This window comes from Thamnophis sirtalis, unplaced genomic scaffold (assembly GCF_051295495.1).
Source record: "Thamnophis sirtalis isolate CommonGarterSnake01/CBP01778 unplaced genomic scaffold, rThaSir2_p1.2 scaffold_7, whole genome shotgun sequence".
NCBI lineage: Eukaryota > Metazoa > Chordata > Lepidosauria > Squamata > Natricidae > Thamnophis > Thamnophis sirtalis.
In genome coordinates, this window is record NW_028261387.1 from 92,858,864 (window position 1) to 92,878,603 (window position 19,740).

General features: G+C 44.9%; 1 protein-coding gene across 1 annotated transcript in view; it reads right to left on the bottom strand.

Annotated features, from left to right (window-relative positions):
• Positions 1–19,740, bottom strand: part of DNAJC5 (DnaJ heat shock protein family (Hsp40) member C5) — a 68,326-nt gene that overhangs the window by 7,123 nt on the left and 41,463 nt on the right. Inside the window, exons 3-5 of the mRNA XM_087720614.1 lie at positions 10,154–10,271; positions 6,425–6,638; positions 1,157–1,328 (exon numbers count right to left, since the gene is read on the bottom strand). Of these exons, the coding sequence (XP_087576740.1) occupies positions 1,157–1,328; positions 6,425–6,638; positions 10,154–10,260 (493 nt within the window). The 5' untranslated portion in view covers positions 10,261–10,271. The remainder of the gene's footprint in view (positions 1–1,156; positions 1,329–6,424; positions 6,639–10,153; positions 10,272–19,740) is intronic.

Consider the following 19,740-nt stretch of genomic DNA (forward strand, 5'->3'; position numbering starts at 1 on the left):
GGTGAATTGGGCTGAGAGAAGGGGGGAGACTGGCCCGAAGTCACCCAGCTGGCTTTCATGCCTAAGGCAGGACTAGAACTCACCACCACCTAATGATTAGCCCAAAGTCATACAGACGTCTTTCAGGCCTAAGGCAGGACTAGAACTCACTGTCTCCTAACGATTAGCCCAAACTCATCTAGCAGGATTTCATGCCTAAGTTAGATTAGAGAAAACTTATTGCTGATTGGCCCAAAGTCACCCAATCAGCTGTCATACCTAAGGCAGAACTATAACCAGGGGTGGGCTGCTGGGAGTTTGCATGGGTTCAGGCAACCCCCTAGCTAGGATTCTGCCCAGTTCAGCGAACCCTCAAATGCTATTCCTGGCTGGCCACCCCCACCCCATCCCGCCTCTATCAGGAGTCTCCAAGCGGCGCCCATTCATCCTGTCAGGTAAGTGCAGGGCCTGCGCGGAGGCTCAGGGAGTGTGTGTGGGGCGGGAAACGGGCCTACCGGAGGTTCTGGAAGTCTGGAAACGGGCCAGTTTCCGGCCTCCGGAGCCCAGGAGAAGCAGTTTTCACCCTCCCAGAGGCTCAAGGAAAGCCCCCGGAGTCTCTGGAGGGTGAAAAAAGCCCTCCACATAGTGCAGGAGACCGACTAGGCCACGCCCACCCAGCAACAGGGCAGCAAACCCATTGCTGCAATTTTTGAAGCCCACCCTTGACTATAACTCACTGTCTCCTGATGATTAGCAATAGCAATAGCAGTTAGACTTGTACACCGCTTCATAGGGCTTTCAGCCCTCTCTAAGCGGTTTACAGAGTCAGCATATCGCCCCCACAGTCTGGGTCCTCATTTCACCCACCTCGGAAGGATGGAAGGCTGAGTCAACCTTGAGCCGGTGAGATTAGAACCGCTGAACTGCAGATAACAGTCAGCTGAAGTGGCCTGCAGTACTGCACCCTAACCACTGCGCCACCTCGGCTCTTAGCTCAAAGTCACCCAGCTGGCTTTGAAACCTAAGGTGGGACTAGAGCTCACTCTGTTTCTAGCCTGATGCCTTAACCACTACACCAACTCTATTGCACCTTAAGTCACATTGTGTCACCCCTTTCCCCTTTTCTGATGTGTGGATGTGTTCCTGGCGGATGAAAACGAGAGCAGCCCACACTCACCCCTCTCGTCTGATTGTACTTGGGCCTCCAGGTCTTCCGGAGAGACGTAAAATTCCGGTTCATCTCCTTCGGGGGGTTTCGGTTTACACTTTCCACAGCAACAGTTACAGCAACAGCAGAGACAGCAGCAACAGTAGCACCCGGTTATGAGCCCACAGAAGACGAACAGCGCCTGGGTAGGGGAGAAAAGAAACGTAGATTGTCCGTACGGAGCAAGCAAACAAGCTTGCCTCTGGGGAAGACAAGTCAGAGAAACAAAGTGACCAGAGTTGGGTCTTCTGAAAGGTTGAGTGTTGAACTCTTGAGCATTGGAAAAATCTACTGCTGAGTAGGTGCCTTGAGAGCTGATGACGGCTCATTGGGTGTGGTCTTCCACCTTGACTATACGGACTGATTTATGACAGCTGTTCAGCAACATGTCCTGTGTTTTAAGACACTGATTCAAAGCCATTCAGGTTACCGTATTTTCTGGAGGATAAGACGTACCAGAGTATAAGACGCACCAAGATTTTGATGAGGTGAATTAAAAAAAAAACGTTTTTGCACTCAGCAGGCCTCTCAAACCCTCTGCACGCCTTGTTTTTCACAAAATGCAGAGTTTGAGAGGTCTACAAAATGCTCCTGGGGGCAAAAACGAGCAAAAAACGGCCTGTTTTTTTCACGAAAATGGATCCAGTTTTTGCCAAAAACAGAGCAGGCATAGCCTTTAGGAGGCTTGTAGAGTGCTCCTGGGAGCTGGGGAGGGGGGGCAAAAACGAACAGAAAACGGTCCTCTTTTCACTCATTTTTGCCCTCCCCAGCCCCCAGGAGCACTCTGGAAGCCTCCTAAAGACTATGCATGGCCATTTTTGCGAAGGGGGTGGGGTTCTGGGAGGCCAAAAATGCTGCATTCAGTGTAGAAGGCGTACACAGATTTTCACCCTCTTTTTTGGGGGGAAAAGGTGCATCTTATACTCCAAAAAATACGATAGTTAATCAGCCAATTCTACACAGGGCATCCTTGGAAGGCAACTCAGAAGCAAACATGGTGGATCAGTTTGCAGGTTGGATGTCAAATGCCGGCTGGACAATTCTGGGAGTTGAAGTCAATCACTCTGAGGGGTGTCCAAGATTGGACACCCCTACCAACTGTGTCCATTTGGGACCATTGTGTCCCCCATGTCGTAAGTCTTTCAAGACCGTCATAATTCCAACGTGCCTTTGGGTTTAATGATTGTGGGTGAACCCTCCTATTATATTAACGTCATAAATACATTAACAATATTTATTCTTGTTTTGTTTTGCTTGGTGAACATTGCACTGTGTCGCAGTGAATTGTGTGGAATAAAATCATAGATGCATTTAGAAATATTTCTAAACCTCTCATTAGCCCTCCTGACCAATTTTTCCAGCATTCGGACTGTCATAAGGACAGCCTGGATTATATATTACCAAAATATACCATAGTTTTTGGAGTATAAGACGCACCTCCCCTCCCCCCAAAAAGAGAGTGAAAATATAGGTACGTCTTATACACTGAATACAGCATTTTTCGCTTCCCAAAACCCTGTCCCCTTTACAAAAATGGATGTGCAGAGGCTTTGGGAGGCCTGCAAAGTGCCTGGGGGCCGGGGAGGGCACAAACAAAAGAAATATAAGCCGTTTTTTGCTTGATTTTGCCATCGTCCCCCCGTCCCCAGGAGCCCTTTGCAGCCTCTCAAACTCTCTGCACGCCCTGTTTTTCACAAAAAACGAGGCGTGCAGAGGGTTTGGGAGGCCTGCAGAGTGCAAAAAAAATTTTTGTTTTAAATTTACCTCTTCAAAATCTTAGTGCGTCTTATATTCCGGTGCGTCTTATACTCCGAAGAATACGGTATATCTGATCTAATACATCTAAACTGCATCCATTAGCACAAAACTCTTTCTTTTGCATAGGAGAGTAGCAATGGCTTAAGCATGACCAAGCTCTTGGATGGAGGGAGTTCAAAATGCTTCTCTCGTGGTAGAGAATCCAGGAAAAAGCTGAAAAGTCATAGATAAGTGTGGCTGACTCACCAAAACAGGAAAGCAGAGCCCTCAAACCTACAGGAGGCTTAAAATGTGTGACAGCATATAATATTCTTAAGCTAAAATACCAGCAAACCTTTTTTTTTTCGTTTACTAGATTTACCATATATTGATGAGTAGAAGACGCAGCAAGGTTTGAAGAGGCAAATTAAAAAAAAAGTTTTTGCACTCTGCAAACCTCCCCAAAATGGCCTGTTTTTCGCAAAAAGAGGCCCATTTTTTGTCAAAAAAAGAGGGCATGAGGAGGCTTGTAGAGTGCTCCTGGGGGTGGGGCTGGGACAAAATTGAGCAAAAAACGGCCCATTTTTTGCTCATTTCTGTCCTCCCCAACCCCCAGGAGCTCCCTGAAAGCCTCCTAAAAGCTATGCACGGCCATTTTGGTGAAGGGGGTGGGGTTTCGGGAGGCAAACAATGCTGTATTCAGTGTATAAGATGCACCCAGATTTTCAGCCTCTTTTTTGAGGGAAAAGGGTGCGTCTCATAGTCTGAAAAATTAATTAAGTTGTGTTTCGAACTGTAAGGAGGCCCCCAAAATCTAGAATTTTCAGGAAATAGAATAGGAAAGATAGTCCCCATCATTATCATTAGGTTTGTGCAAAGCACATAGGGCAGTAAATATTTTCCAGCATTTGTGATCATTCGCAGCATCCTTGGCATCATCCCAAGGGACGTTAATATAATCAGAAAGATATGGCTCATGAAAAATTCTTCAAATTAAAATGTGTTGTTGGCCTCAAATGTGCACCTTGCCACGCAAGATGAAAACAAATTCATTTTAGAAAAGCTGATCGTGATTATGATGAATGTTTGAAAAACAGGGCTGCAAATGGCAGACTTAAAAAAAAAAAGATGAATTTTTAAAACGCCCGCCCTTGTAAAATCAGGAACGGCAATTCACCGTCCTCTGCTAAAGTGTTCGCTTTTTCTTTCCTAGGCTGAGGGGGCCTCTAGAAAAAAATACGATCTCCTACGACCTTTCTGAACTCCTTAAAAGACAAGGCTGCTTCTTTATGAAATCTTTATGACCCCCAGGAAAATTAACTGGCGCACAAATCATGCGTGATTTAACATTTCTTTAATCATGCTGCAGCTAGCGTTTTTACAAGCCTCAGCAGCTATTCAATTTATAGAGGGGGGGGAGAGGGAACAGGAAAAAGAGGCCGAAGAAACTAGTCTGTGGTAGCTAAGATCCTCCTCCTCTTTTAATGACCCCATAATCCCTTGCGGGGTGGAGTCTGGGCAACTGAATGCAGCTGCGTGCTTAGTGGCTGGATGCCTTTCTTGTTGCCAATGAGAAGCTTTATTCAGTAGATATATTCTCAGTGTGCCCAGAGAGAGAAATATCAGCCTCTACCTAAGGATTGAACTCACAGCCTCCGGATTATGAGGCAACAGCTCCACCTCTAGGCAGTGGCGGGATTCAGCCAGTTCGCACCTATTCGGGAGAACCGGTTGTTAACTTTCTAAGGCTGTGATGGCAAACCTATGGCACGCGTGCCGGAAGTGGCGCACAGAGCCATTTCCCCGGGCACGTGAGCCATCACCCGTCGCTCTTTTGGGTTCTGGTGCGCCAGCCAGCTGGTCTTCACGTGTGCGTGAAGTGCATGCATGCTCCAGCAAGATGATCTTACAGTTTCCGGCACCCACATGCACACCATTCACCTACTCTTCTGGTTTCTGGTGTGCATGCGCACATGAAGACCAGCTGGGCGGTGCGCATGCATGCACAGGAAACCAGAAGATCATGTTCTTGGCACATGCACGAGTACTAGGTGGCTGCTCTTCCAGTTTCCGGCGAATGCATGCATGCAAGACTAGGTGGCACGCATGCCGGAAATCGGAAGATCATCTTCCTGGCGGCTGGTCTTCTGTTTCCGGCGCTCCCACGTGCGCATGCCCCCATTTCGGCACTCGGTGCCAAAAAGGTTCACCAACACTGTTCTAAGGAGTTCTGAGAACCGGTTGTTGGAAGAAATCTCATTTTGTTTTTTTCCCCACTTTACAGGGCTAATCCTGTAAGGAAGGCAGGAAGGAAACATTCTGGTGTTTTAGTAGTTTTTTTTTAGTAGTTTTATTAGAATTTGTAGGCCGCCCTTTTCCCTGAGGGGACTCAGGGCGGCTCACATAAAACTGGGAATGGGGAATACAAACATCAAGATAGAGACATATAATAAAATGGTAGGCAACATACATTCATCATTCGGGAGGGGCAACTATCCTTATCCCCAGGCCTGTCGGGCGAGCCAGTTCTTCAAGGCTATGCGGAAGGCTTGGACGGTGGAGAGGGTACGAATCTCCACGGGGAGGTCGTTCCAAAGGGCCGGGGCTACTGCTGAGAAGGCCCTCCTCCTTGTAGTTGCCAGCCGACACTGGCTGGCCGATGGGATACGGAGGAGGCCTAGTCTATGGGATCTTATTGGTCGCAGGGATGTAATTGGCAGAAGGCGGTCTCTCAAGTATCCAGATCCACTGCCATGTAGGGCTTTATGGGTGATTAATAGCACCTTGAAGCGCATCCGGAGATCAACAGGCAGCCAGCGCAGCTCGCGGAGGATAGGTGTTATGCGGGTGAATCGAGGTGCACCCGCGATCACTCGCGCGGCTGCGTTCTGCACTAGCTGAAGTCGCCGGATGCTCTTCAAGGGCAGCCCCATGTAGAGCACATTGCAGTATTCCAGCCTAGAGATCACAAGGGCCCGAGTGACTGTTGTGAGAGCCTCCCGATTCAGGTAGGGCCGCAACTGGCGCACCAGGCGAACCTGGGCGAATGCCCCCCTGGTCACAGCCGTTAGGTGGTGGTCAAATGACAGCTGTGGATCCAGGAGGACTCCCAAGTTGCGAACCCTCAACTGGTGTTGTTTCTAGCCTCATCTTTATTGCTCTGCTTACAGAAACTGCCTCTCCGGTTAACCTTTATGACATCGTCACAGCTAAGGCGAGGTGTTGAGTTGGCCACGCCCACACAGTCACATCATCACCGAACCACACCTACCCAGATGGTCATTGAGGCAGAGAACCGGTTGTTAAGTTATTTGAATCCCACCACTGCCTCTAGGCCACTGCATCCGTGATAGCTAGATGGAAGCCGGAATATTTAATCTTTTTTTCCCCCCCAACGTTAGAAAAAAAGGCAAATTCAATCCTTGAAACGAATGAGGCAAATTTTGTTTCAAGACCACATTAATTTAATTAATTTCAGGACAGAACCCATTTAATACTCACCTTTGCCCACCAGCTGGATAATACAAAATAAGTGTTCACATTCTCTTCTCCAAACTGTTCTGCTACATACAGCCCCAAAGAACCGTACTTATCATAAATATTCCTTTTTGTGGCATCAGTCAATATTGCGTGTGCGTTGTTAATCTCTTTAAATTTATCGGAAGCTTCTGGATTATCTGGATTCTTATCGGGGTGATATTTCAATGCGAGTTTCCTATGGAAGAAGAAAACAATATTTAGGATGTGGGGGGGGGGGGGAAGCTTGATAAAACTTTAAATATAGCTGCTGGAACAACTCCCAGGGGAGTCACTCTTCAAGCGGATGGAATTCAGGGGCAAAAAACGAAGCAACACACAATCATTTATACCCAAAACATGGTGTTTGTGTGAGTGACACACAGACTTCACATTCTGACATACTGATATTCACACGCTGAGAATGCTGCTTTGGGAGAGTGTCTGTCTGTTGTAACTTCCAACAGTCACTAAGTGAGGACCACTCCTATTGGCGAAGGCATCCGGCTAGAAACCTGGAGCTTTTTGTGACCCGATTTCAAAGTTACGACGGCTGCAACTCTTTCTTGCAGACATGCAATCACATTTGGGATGCTGGGAACTGGCTCCCTTGATGGCCGCCGGCCGCCTCCACTAGAAATGTGGCAATTTTTGGCATTTTTTTTTTGCCAGTTTTGCTGGTGTTTACCCCCCCAAATTGGGTAAAATAGATCTACTTAATGACTACTTAATGGCCAGCAGATCAGGTCTACTTACATGGTGACCCATTTAATGACCACCATAACTTACCACCATAACTCTAGGCCCAATTATGGCTGTAAGTCGAGGATTAGCTGTACCTGACTCTTCAAGAAAGAGGACATCACAAAGAGCCAAATTGTTTTACTTTTATTCAACTCTGCCTGTGTGGCTTCTTTTAGGAGGCATGAACAGAATATAGAATAACAGAGTTGGAAGGGATCTTGGAGGTCTTCTAGTCCAACCCCTGCCTAGACAGGAAACCATACACCATTTATCCAACATTTTCTCAAAAACTTCCAGTGTTGGAGTATCCACAACTTCTGGAGGCAAATTCTGTTCCAATGATTCATTGTTCTAAATGTCAGGAAATTTCTTTTCAGTTCTAAGTTGCTCCTCTCCTTGATTAGTTTCCACCCATTGCTTCTTGTTCTACCCTCAGGTGCCTTGGAGAATAGCTTGACTCCCTCTTCTTTGTGGCAACCCCTGAGATATTGGAACACTGCTATCATGTCTCCCCTAGTCCTTCTTTTCATCAAACTGGACATTCCCAGTTCCTGCAGCCGTTCTTCATATGTCTTAGGCTCCCGTCCCCTAATCCTCTTTGTTGCTCTTCTCTGCACTCTTTCTAGAGTCTCCACATCTTTTCTACATCATGGCGACCAAAACTGAATGCAGATAATCAAAGTGTGGCCTTACCAAGTCCTTATAAAGTGGTATTAAGACTTCACGTGATCCTGATTCTCTCCCTCTGTTGATGCAGCCTAGAACTGTGTTAGCTTTTTTGGCAGCTGCTGCACACGGCTGGCTCCTATTTAAATGGTTGTCCACTGGGACTCCAAGATCCCTCTCACAGTTACTACTACTGAGCAAGGTACCACTTATACTGTCCCTGTGCATTTCGTTTTTCTTGCCTAAATGTAGAACCTTCCTTTTTTCACCACTGAATTTCATTTTGTTAGATAGCGCCCAGTGTTCAAGTTTGTCAAGATCCTTCTGTATCTTACTTTTTATTGATCATTATTCTTGATCAGCCTCAGTTACAGACAGATTTGGAAACACCTGATGCATTTTTAGGATAAATCCTGAAACTTTATTTTTGCAATTCATTGGCAGGATTTCTAACACCCGCTGATTAGAAGCAGCTAAAGAACAAGGTGACCCAATCCCCCAATTAAGATGACTGAAATGAAAAAAAGGTTAAAGTAATTAGGATAATTCCTGGCATGCAAAGAATAACAACACGTCCCAAGTTTTTGGACCTGCTTGATTCTATTTTTAATTCGTGTTTTTGCATGTGGGTTTAAGCTAACGCTAAGAGGGACACTCCAAGTAGATTTGGCATTTTCTTTCTGCTCTATGTGGCAGCACCTTTGAAACTTTGATGCCTTCTTTACCTGAATCATAGTTGTGAACCCACAAAAATATGCCACACTTTGGAGGCACAACTACTCCAAAGCACTTTTCTTCAGATCTCAAGTGTTCCACTCCCCCGTTAAACATAGCAAAAAAAAAATGGTTAAAAAACCCTAATGGTCCCTCAAGTCTTCCCGTTGAGGTTTTTATTTACTTGTAGAGTGCTCCTTGGGGCTGGTAGGGGGTCAAATATGAGCAAAAAATGACCCGTTTTTCACAAAAACTGGATTTTTTTGCACAAAAAAGGGGGCATGCAGAGTTTTGGGAGGCTCTTAGAGTGCTCCTGGGAGCTGCGCCCCCCCCAAAATGAGCAAAAAAGGGGACTTTTTTGCAAAAAAAAAAAAAAAGGAATGCAGAGGCTTTGGGAGGCTTGTAATGCTCCTGGGGGTTTGGGGGGGCCAAAAACGAGCAAAAATAGTCTTCCCTGGCCCTCAGGAGCACTCTGGAAGCCTCCTAAAGGCTATGCACCTCCATGTTTGAAAAGGGGGCGAGGTTTCGGTAGGCCAAAAATGTTGTATTCAGTGTATAAGACGCACCCAGATTTTCACCCTCTTTTTTGAGGGAAAAGGGTGCGTCTTATACTCCGAATTATTTTTAATTTTCTTGTCAGGGTGATGGAGGTGTGTTTATTCCAAGCCTGTTTAAACAGTCACTGATGATGGACCCACTACCTCCGCTGGGGGTTGGTTCCAAGCTTCCATTACTCTTTTCCAGAAGTAACCCTTGCTAACGTTACTTTTGAGCTTCCCACCTGCCACTTTGAGGTTATGCTCCTGTGGTCTTAATTTTTGATTTCTACTGAAATCAAACAAGTTGCTTTATAAAGTCAAAAGCTCGTATTTAACTAAGTGATATTGTCAGTTGCAAATAAAAAATAAAAAAAATAAACCACCTTGGAAGATCAGAGTTGATCGAATTTGTGTTGTCTCCCCAACTCAATAAAGTTGTGGGGATTCCAACGGCCACATTTTCTCCGATAGAAATAGCTAGTGAGTGCATTTACTGGTCCATACACCAGCTGATCTCGTAAAGGTAGACCTCATCTTACAATCATCCATTGAGTGACTGCCCGAAGTTATAACAGCACTGGGAAAAAGGGACCGGCAACAGTCCTGCTGGTTACGACTATCACAGCATCCCCACAATCACAGGATCAAAATCCAGTTGCTTGGCAACCAGCATGTGGTTGCAGCATCCCAGAATCCTGTGATGGTCATTTGCAAGCTTCTCAGTCAGCTTCCAACAAGCAAAGTCAAGGGGAGAAGCCAGGTTCACTTAACGGATCGTGCGATTTAACTGCAGCCATTCACTTAATCACCACCTTACTCCCCAAAATAAATTCTGGTCCCAGACATAGTTCTTAAGTTGGGGACTACCTGTTTCAGATTCTAGAAATTCGGAGACCCCCAAATCGCAAGCTGAGCTGGTTGTATCAACAAAGATCCGTATGCCACCTATTTATGTGCCACCTGGAGATGTTTCAAACTCAAGACGGCCTGCAAATGTTTAAAATGCATCTGAAATCCATACTATCTTCAGGATGAGGTTCCACCTCCTTACCTGTATGATTTCTTAATATCATCTGAGGTGGCATTCTTGTCCAGTCCTAAAACATGATATAGTGATTCTCCGGATGTGGATAACGAACGTTGCCTCTGATCTCCCATCCTGAGCTACCCTGTCAAGAGAGAAAAGTGTTCAAAACATGACGTGACATTGTCTGTGGAGTGTCTCAATCATCCTAGTCATGTTTGTCCCAAAGATGCTTTTTTCCAAAAGGCCCGCCAGCTGCTGTGGACCGCCAGAGGCCAGTGGAGCTGGCAGCAGACTCGTACAGTGAGGATGCTTTCGGAGTCAGACACCAGTGAGGCAGAAGAAGAGCTGGAGCCTGTTCCCAGTGTGCGCATGCGCAGAGCTGCCAGGAGAAGAGAAAAGCTAAGGAACAAGGGCCAACTTGGGCATAAAGGCACAGGTGGATGGTTGATGGCCCCTCCCACAGGGAATAAAGAGGAGCGGAAGGGGAGGGGAGTTTGCAGGAGACAATTAGTTCAATTCTTTAGGATGAAGATCTGTTCCTGACTTCTTGCCAAGTACCGTATTTTTCAGACACACCAAGATGTTGAAGGGGTAAGTAAGTAAGTTTTTTGTGCTCCCCGGCTCCCAGGAGCACTCTGCAAGCTTCAGCAGGGCTGGGGGAAGGCAAAAACGCCCTCGTTTTTGCAAAAAATGGGCCATTTTGCGCAAAAACGGGGGGGTGGGGGGGTTGCCTTCTCCCAGCCCTGCTGAAGCTGCAGAGTGCTTCTGGGGGTTGGAGGAAGGAAAAAACACCTGTTTTTTGCGAAAAATGGCCCTTTTTTTTGCAAAAATGGGATGTGGGGGTGGGGCTTCGGGGGGCCAAAAATGGCTGTGTTTGGTTTATAAGACACACCAACATTTCCATGCTCTTTTAGGGAAGGTGCATCTTATACTCTGAAAAATATGGTAATTGCTGCTACAGCGTGGAGTTTGGAAGATATCAGCCTGGCAGCTCTCCAAGCCTGATAAAGGTCTGTTGTTGTGAAATCTCTTGAAAGACTGTCGGCCGGGACTTTGCTGGAGAGGAATTCCCTTTAAATTAAATAAAAGGGGTTTTATCGGGATGAGGAGTCTGCTTCGTGATCTTGGGAAGCCTGGATCAGAACACAACCAGACTTTCTTGGTTTATTCTTTGAAGACGTTTTGCTCCTTCTGCAGTTCTGGTGGGGAATGGAAGGGTTTCTATTCCTCAGCAGTCAAACTGGTTGTTAGCACTCTGAAGGTCAGATCATGACCTCTCTGGAGGTTGGTTATTAGCTCTCTCTTGGGAAGACAGCAGAATCCACATTCTGGATAGAGGGGACCCATTGAAAAGGGGGTCAAAGAGGCCATTTATATTAAAATTGAACAGGCCTTGTCAACATGACACCACCTAACTCCCATCTATAGCAGTCCTCTCAGCAGTCCCCAAACAGCTTCCTTACCAGTGATGGGTTCCTACCAGTTTGGCTGAAGCGGTAGTACTGTGGTGGCCTAGGTTGCTGGAACCGCAGTGACTCAGGTCTGCCACGCCCCTGAACTGGTTCTCCGGGTGGCGCCATTGGCGCCGCCATCTTGTTTTTCGCTTCTGCCCATGTGCAAAACAATTTTTATTGCACCATGCATGGGTGTGCGCGTATGCAGCACACACACAAGCAAACTGGCAGTAGTGCCTGCCAGAACCCACCCCTGTTCCTTAGCAATAGCAATAGCAGTTAGACTTATATACCACTTCATAGGGCTTTCAGCCCTCTCTAAGCGGTTTACAGAGTCAGCATATCGCCCCCAACAACAATCCGGGTCCTCATTTTACCCACCTCGGAAGGATGGAAGGCTGAGTCAACCCTGAGCCGGTGAGATTTGAACAGCCGAACTGCAGAACTGCAGTCAGCTGAAGTAGCTTGCAGTGCTGCATTTAACCACTGCGCCACCTCGGCTCCTTACCCATTTGCACTCTGATCCAGGTGACCCCAAGAGTACAGATAAACTCCCAATGGTCTCAATGATTCTCAGAGAGCCAAAAGACCAACCTTCAGAATGCTAATAAACAGATGACTGGACGGAATATAAATATAAATGGATACCTAACATTAAAAGGCATAATTTAAACAAGCACAACAAAGATTGTTCTTTCTGCGCCAACTCAGGAAGCTCAAACTGGCCAAAAAGCTGCTGATTCTGTTCTACAGAGGAATGATTGAGTCTCTCGTCTGCACCTCCATAACTGTCCGGTTTGGCTCTGAAACCCAACGAGACAGACAGAGACTTCAGAGGATAATTAGAACTGCAGAAAAAATAATGGCTACCAACCTGCCTTCCATTGAGGACCTGATTTGATTGCTTATTTGTATCGTCTTTTATTAAAGATTCAGATTCTTGACGAATGTATCTTGTCTTTCTATATACACTCAGAGCATATACACCAAAGACAAATTCCTTGTGTGTCCAATCACACTTGGCCAATAAATAATTCTATTCTATTCTAAATCCTTCCATGCCCCACCATTCAGCCAGAACTGAAGAAGCCTTTTGGATGAGAAGTGAAATGTTTTTTTTTAAAAAAATAAAATAAAACAAAAGAAGAAAGTCCAGTTCTTTTTTGAAAAGCCCTTCTGGAACATGACATAAAACTGGTTCCCCATCTCCATAAAACTAGCATTCTGCAAAATGCAGTGGTGAGTTGGATTAAGAAGGCCAGACCTCTCAACCCACTGCAGCCATAAAGGTCATTTGAAGGACACTCCAGGATATTCTGCCCGCCCAACCAACCTTATCAGGAGAGGAACAGGATTCAATCCCATGTATTTTGATTACAGCACCATGAAGGAAAGACATTATCAGGCTTTGAAATTTGCTTTTGCTGTTTCAGCCATTTTCGATTCTCAGGTTGCCAACAACCCGAGGCGGAAAGGAATGAACGCTCCAGGCAATGAGACAACCAGCCGTGGGAACCAAGGACACTTCAACAGGTATTTGCCAGAGCCAAAAAGATTTTCCCACAGCAATATTAAGAAACACAACTGGACGATGTGATCTGGCCTAAAAGAGGGAGGGAGAATCCATACTTTAACTATATGGGTTTGTGCGGGAAATAACTCGGTCTGGTTTTGCTTTTATATGTGCCGAAATGATGTACTCAATAAAGCTTTGCATAAGAAGATCCTTTTTCCACAGGAAAAAAAAGATGTTTTAATGATGAACATTATTTCTGTGATCTTGATAAAATGTCTTACAACCTTGACTTACAACCATTCGTTTAGTAACCATTGGAAGTTGCAACAGCATTGGAAAAAAGTGACTTGTTTTTCACACTTACAACCGCTGTAGCATCACATGATCCAGGGTCACATGATCAAAATTCATATGCTTGGCAGTTGGCATATGCATTTCTGATAATTGCAGGGTCCTAGGATCATGTGATTCCCCTTTTGTGGAATGATGAGCAAACTCAACGGGGAAACCAGATTTCCCAAACAACCGTGTTAGTGACTTAACAACTGCAGTGATTCACTTAACAACTGTGGCAAGAAGGGTCGCAACAGGGGGCAAAACAGCCACGGTCTCGCTCAGCAACAAAAATCCTGGGCACCACTGTGGTCATAGGTCGAGGACTACCTGAAATCCATGCATTGACTTCTAACCATCAAATCTCTCAAAAAGGTTTCCCAAATGCATGTCAAGAATGAAACTTTGGCAGCTACCTGCCTCTATGTTTCTACTTGCCATTGGAGTAACGTGGGAGGGAGGTGATGCTTTAGAATGGGTTAGATGGAGAAACGAAAGCGCCATGATTCAGCTGAAGACCAAGAGAGCCTGGAAGCTTTTCAAGGACATTGTAGCAGGTGTGGAGTTGAAGCAGACGGTTCCCATAACCCAGTTTGAAACATGGACTACGTAAGAGGCTGGGGGGGGGGGTTGGCTGGGGAAAGTATTGTTTAATTCTATGAACTGGTGTTTGGGAAACTCAAGAGTTAGTTTTCCTTCGACGTTGCCATGCAGTGTATTCAAGAAACAGTAAGATTTTCAGAAACGGAATGAACCTGGAGTTTTATTTGGATTCTCGAGCTGGATGTTGACAACATGTTCCGCTAGTTTGCATCGGCAACATTTATGCCTTACGAGCTCAAAGCTTTTATAACCCCCAATTTTCAGGCTGAAAGCCTCTTAGGCAGAAAGACAGGGAGAGAAAGTTAACCTATGTAAGCAGGGGTGAAATCCTCCCAGTTCGGCCTGGTTTGGCTGAACCGGTAGGGACAATTATCCATGGTTCTGTGAAACGGTAGTAAAAAAAAAAAGCTTCCGAGGATTGCATGGCTCGGCTGACTGTCTGTCATGGTGGCACAGTGGTTAGAATGCAGCATTGCAGGGTAATTCTGCTGACTGCCAGGAGTCCGATCCTGGCAAGGTTGACTCAGCCTTCCATACTTCCGGGGTCGATAAAACGAGGACCCAGATTGTTGGGGGCCATAGGCTGACTCTGTAAACCACTTAAAGAGGACCGTAAAGCACTGTGAAGTGGTATATAAGTCAAAGAGCTAGTGCTATTATCTATCTACCGTATTTTTCAGAGTATAAGACACACCTTTTTCCCTCAAAAAAGAGGCTGAAAATCTGGGTGCATCTTAAATACAAAATACAGCATTTTTTTGCCTCCCGAAACCCTGCCTCCTTCACCAAAACGGGCCATTTTTTGCTCAATTTTAACCCCCCCCCGGTACCCAGGAGCACTCTATAAGCTTCCTAAAGACTATCCATGCCTCCCCTTTCTTTACAAAAAACGGGCCCGTTTTCATGAAAAACGGGCCGTTTTTTGCTCGTTTTTGCCCCCCCCCAGAAGCACTCTGCAAGCCCCCTAAAGGGTATTCATGCCTTTTTTTTGGAATAAAACACGCCCGTTTTTGCAAAAAATGGGCCATTTTTGGGAGGTTTGCAGGGTGCAAAAACTTTTTATTTGCCACTTCAAAACCTTGGTGGGTCTTATACTCCGGTGTGTCTTATACTCTGAAAAATAATCTATCTATCATCTATCTATCTATCTATCTATCTATCTATCTATCTATCTATCTATCTATCTATCATCTATCTCATCCATCCATCCATCCATCCATCCATCCATCCATCCATCCATCCATCCATCCATCCATCCATCTATCTATCTATTGTTGGAAGCTCTCCCTCCCCTGTTTTTTAAAGCATTTTTTCTCTGCTGGTTTGGCCGAACCGACAGGGAAAAAATGCCTTAAAAAGCGGCTCATAGCTCGCAGATTGTCAGAAGGTCTTTTTTTAGATTTTTAAAGCATTTTTCCACTTTAGAAAGAGGGGGAAAGTTGGCCACGCCCACCCAGTCACATGACACCACCACCACCAAGCCATGCCCACAGAACCGGTGCGGGGGAAAAATTAGATTTCACCACTGTATGTAAGTCACTATGTAGTAGTTTTTGCTAGCTGCCAGCTAGGGACAAAATAGACAGATGTGGAAAATGCAATGGACCCCATCATCACTAGAACACAAAGTCTGTTTTTTAATTTTCCCAGAGGAGACCCCAGTAACTCATGTGAAGATGACTTGATGGGCTCAGCAAGCCACAATAAGAATCCACAGGGTAACTCCGAGGACGCCTTGCTCATAACTCACATCATTTTCCCTTCTGGTACAAAAAAAACTGCTGAGCAACAGAGGTGACCGTTTCCTGTTATTTCCACAGAAGAGGAAAAGCAAGGAAAAAAACCCCAAGCAAGTCCTCTTTTTGGGCTTATCCCAATTGGAAAGCCAAAGGAACAAGGTTTTCCCAGCCCTACGGTGGGGAAAAACCAGTTCAGCCCCCTTCCAGAATGTTACTGCAACCTCTGATTGCTCCTCAATAATAATGGAGTGCAAGGCTCCACCAGTAAAGGCTGCTCTGCCCCCACTTCTAGCCCAACCAGCTTGGCTGCTGGATGACAGCTAAGTTGTCCCCAAAGCATTCACAAACTTCTTGCAAAAGCATAGAAACAGCCCTGGTGGCGCAGTGGTTAGAATGAGGTATTGCAGGGTAATTCTGCTGACTGCCCAGAAGTTTGATCCTGGCCGAGTCAAGGTCGACTCAGCCTTCCATCCTTCCAAGGTCGTCGGTAAAATGAGGACCCAGATTGTTGGGGGCAAGAGGCTGACTCTGTAAACCGCTTAGAGAGGATAGCAAAGCACTGTGAAGTGGTATGTACCGTATTTTTCAGAGTATAAGACGCACCTTTTTTCATCTCAAAAAAGAGGCTGAAAATCTGGGTGAGTCTTATACACTGAATACAGCATTTTTTTTTTTGCATACTGAAAGCCCGCCCCCTTCACCAAAATGGCCATGCATAGCCTATAGGAGGCTTTCAGAGTGCTCCTGGGGGGCTGACGAGGACAGAAGTGAGCGAAAAATGGGCCAGTTTTTTTGTTCTTTTTTGCCTTCCCAGCCCTCACAAGCACTCTACAAGCCTCCTAAAGACTATGAATGCCCCCCCCTTTTTTTTGACAAAAACGGGCCATTTTGGGGAGGTCTGCAGAGTGGAAAAACATTTTTTTAAATTTGCCTCTTCAAAATCTTGGTGCATCTTATACTCTGAAAAATATGGTAAATTAACAAGCTTGCTATTGTTATCTATCTATCTATCTATCTATCTATCTATCTATCTATCTATCTATCTATCTATCAATCTATCTATCTATCTATCTATCTATCATCCACCTACCTATCATTATCTATCTATCATCTATCTATCTATCTATCTATCTATCTATCTATCTATCTATCTATCTATCTATCTATCTATCTGTCTATCTATCATCCACCTACCTATCATTATCTATCTATCTATCTATCTATCTATCTATCTATCTATCTATCTATCTATCTATCAATCATCTATCTATCATCCACCTACCTATCATTATCCACCTACCTATCATTATCTATCTATCTATCTATCTATCTATCTATCTATCTATCTATCTATCTATCTATCTATCTATCTACCTATCATCCACCTACCTATCATTATCTATCTATCTATCTATCTATCTATCTATCTATCTATCTATCTATCTATCTATCTATCTATCTATCTATCTATCTATCTATCTATCATCCACCTACCTATCATTATCTATCTATCTATCTATCTATCTATCTATCTATCTATCTATCTATCTATCTATCTATCTATCTATCTACCTACCTACCTACCTACCTACCTACCTACCTACCTACCTACCTACCTACCTACCTAATCTATGGTAACTATCTATGGTATCTATCTGGTATCTATCTATGGTATCTATCTATGGTATCTATCTATCTGTCTGTCTGTCTACCTACCTAATCTATGGTAACTATCTATGGTATCTATCTGGTATCTATCTATGGTATCTATCTATGGTATCTATCATCTATCTATCTATCTATCTATCTATCTATCTATCTATCTATCATCTATCTATCTATCTATCTATCGTTGTCTGTCTGTCTACCTATCTACCTACGGTATCTATCTACTATATCTTATCTACCGTGTCTGTCTGTCTGTCTGTCTATGATCTATCTATCTATCTATCTATCTATCTATCTATCTATCTATCTATCTATCTATCTATCTATCTATCTATCTATCTATCTATCTATCTATCTGCCACGGTGGAGCAGTGGTTAGAATGCAGTATTGCAGGCTAATTCTGACAACTGCAAGGTGTTCTATCCTGACCAGGTCAAGGTTGACTCAGCCTTCCATCCTTCCGAGGTCGATAAAATGAGGACCCAGATTGTTGGGCCCATAGGCTGACCCTGTAAACCGCTTAGAAAGGGCCATAAAACACTGTTTTCACCCCTGTTTTCTCCCTTCTCCCTCTCCATTTCCACCTCCGTCTTCTTCTCCAAGTGACTCAAATCACCATCAAGGAATTTCACATATTTACCCGTCTCAAAGGTGGCCAGGCTAGTGTTTTGAGTAGGGGGTATTCGATTCTTGGCAGCTTTAAGATTGGGGGGGGGGGGCTTGAGCTCCCAGAATTCCCCAGCCAAGGAGTTGAGGTCCACCAGTCTTAAAGCTGCCAAGGTTGGACATCCTTGATTTTGAGAAAAGGACTGATTCTGTTGTGACAACTATCACCTCTGAACCCCAACGCTGAATTCCTTCCATTCACTGCATTTTCCATGATGTATTTGCCTCTCATGTTAGACCTTTTCCACTGCAGCTGTCTTAGTATGAGAGATAACATCTGTCCAAATGACTCAGGGCCTCCTCACCCCTGTTGAAGACTCTACTTCTTTTTAACAAGCATCTCAACCGATGACGCTGATCTTGACAAAACCGTCTTTCCATATCCCCATGTCACGTCAGCTGGTTCATTTTCACTTCCCACCTTCCTCCCACCTGGCACCGTCATTAACTGCGTGACTCTGCTGGAGTTGCAGGCTAATCAGACTTGCAAACCGGGTGCAGAAGACAAAATAATAAATTTTCCACGACACAGGTAGTCCTCCACTTACGACAGCTCATTTAGTGGCTGTTCAAAGTTACGGTGGCACTGAAAACCATTCGACATTACCGCTTTTCACATTTATGACTCTATGGCCACATGATCAAAATTCAGAAGCTTGGCAACGGATTCATATCTATGACGGTTGCGGTGTCCCGGGACCATGTGATCAACTTCTGACCAGCGAAGTCAATGGGGAAGCCAGATTCACTTAACGACCGTATGACTAACGTAACAACCGCAGTGACTCATTTAACAGCTGCGGCAAGGAAGGGCACAAATTGGGGCAGAATTCACTTAACAAACGTCCCACTTAACAACAGAAATGGGCTCAATTGTGGCTGTAAGTCGAGGACTACTTCTACAAAGGCCAAATGGTGTTCTGGGTTAATCAAGGTTTCTTTTTCCTTCAAACAGCATTTAAGGGTGAATGTTTGTTTTCTAGATTCAGCATTTATTTTTCCTACATAACCAAAGAATAGAATAGAATAACAGAGTTGGAAGGGACCTTTGAGGTCTTCTAGTTCAACCCTCCTGCTCAAGCAGGAAACCCTATACCATTTCAGAGAAATGGTTATCCAACATCTTCTTAAAAACTTCCACTGTTGGGGCATTCACAACTTCTGGAGGCAAGTTGTTCCACTGATTAATTGTTCTCACTGTCAGGAAATTTCTCCTTAGTTCTAAGTTGCTTCTCTCCTTGATTAGTTTCCACCCATTGCTTCTTGTTCTACCCTGAGGTGCTTTGGAGAATAGCTTGACTCCCTCCTCTTTGTGGCAACCCCTGAGATATTGGAAGACTGCTATCATGTCTCCCCTGGTCCTTCTTTTCATTAAACTAGACCTACTCAGTCCCCGCAACCGTTCTTCATTTGTTTTAGCCTCCAGTCCCCTAATCCTCTTTGTTGCTCTTCTCTGCCCTCTTTCTAGAGTCTCCACATCTTTTCTACATCGTGGAGACCAAAAGGAAGGGATAGTTCTATTTAATTTGCAGAAGAACATCCTAACGAGAAGTAACTGAATCCAGAGTGGTGTTACAAAGAAATTATTTAAAATCTAGAATACTAACCTTCAAACCAAATCAAGCTCCTGC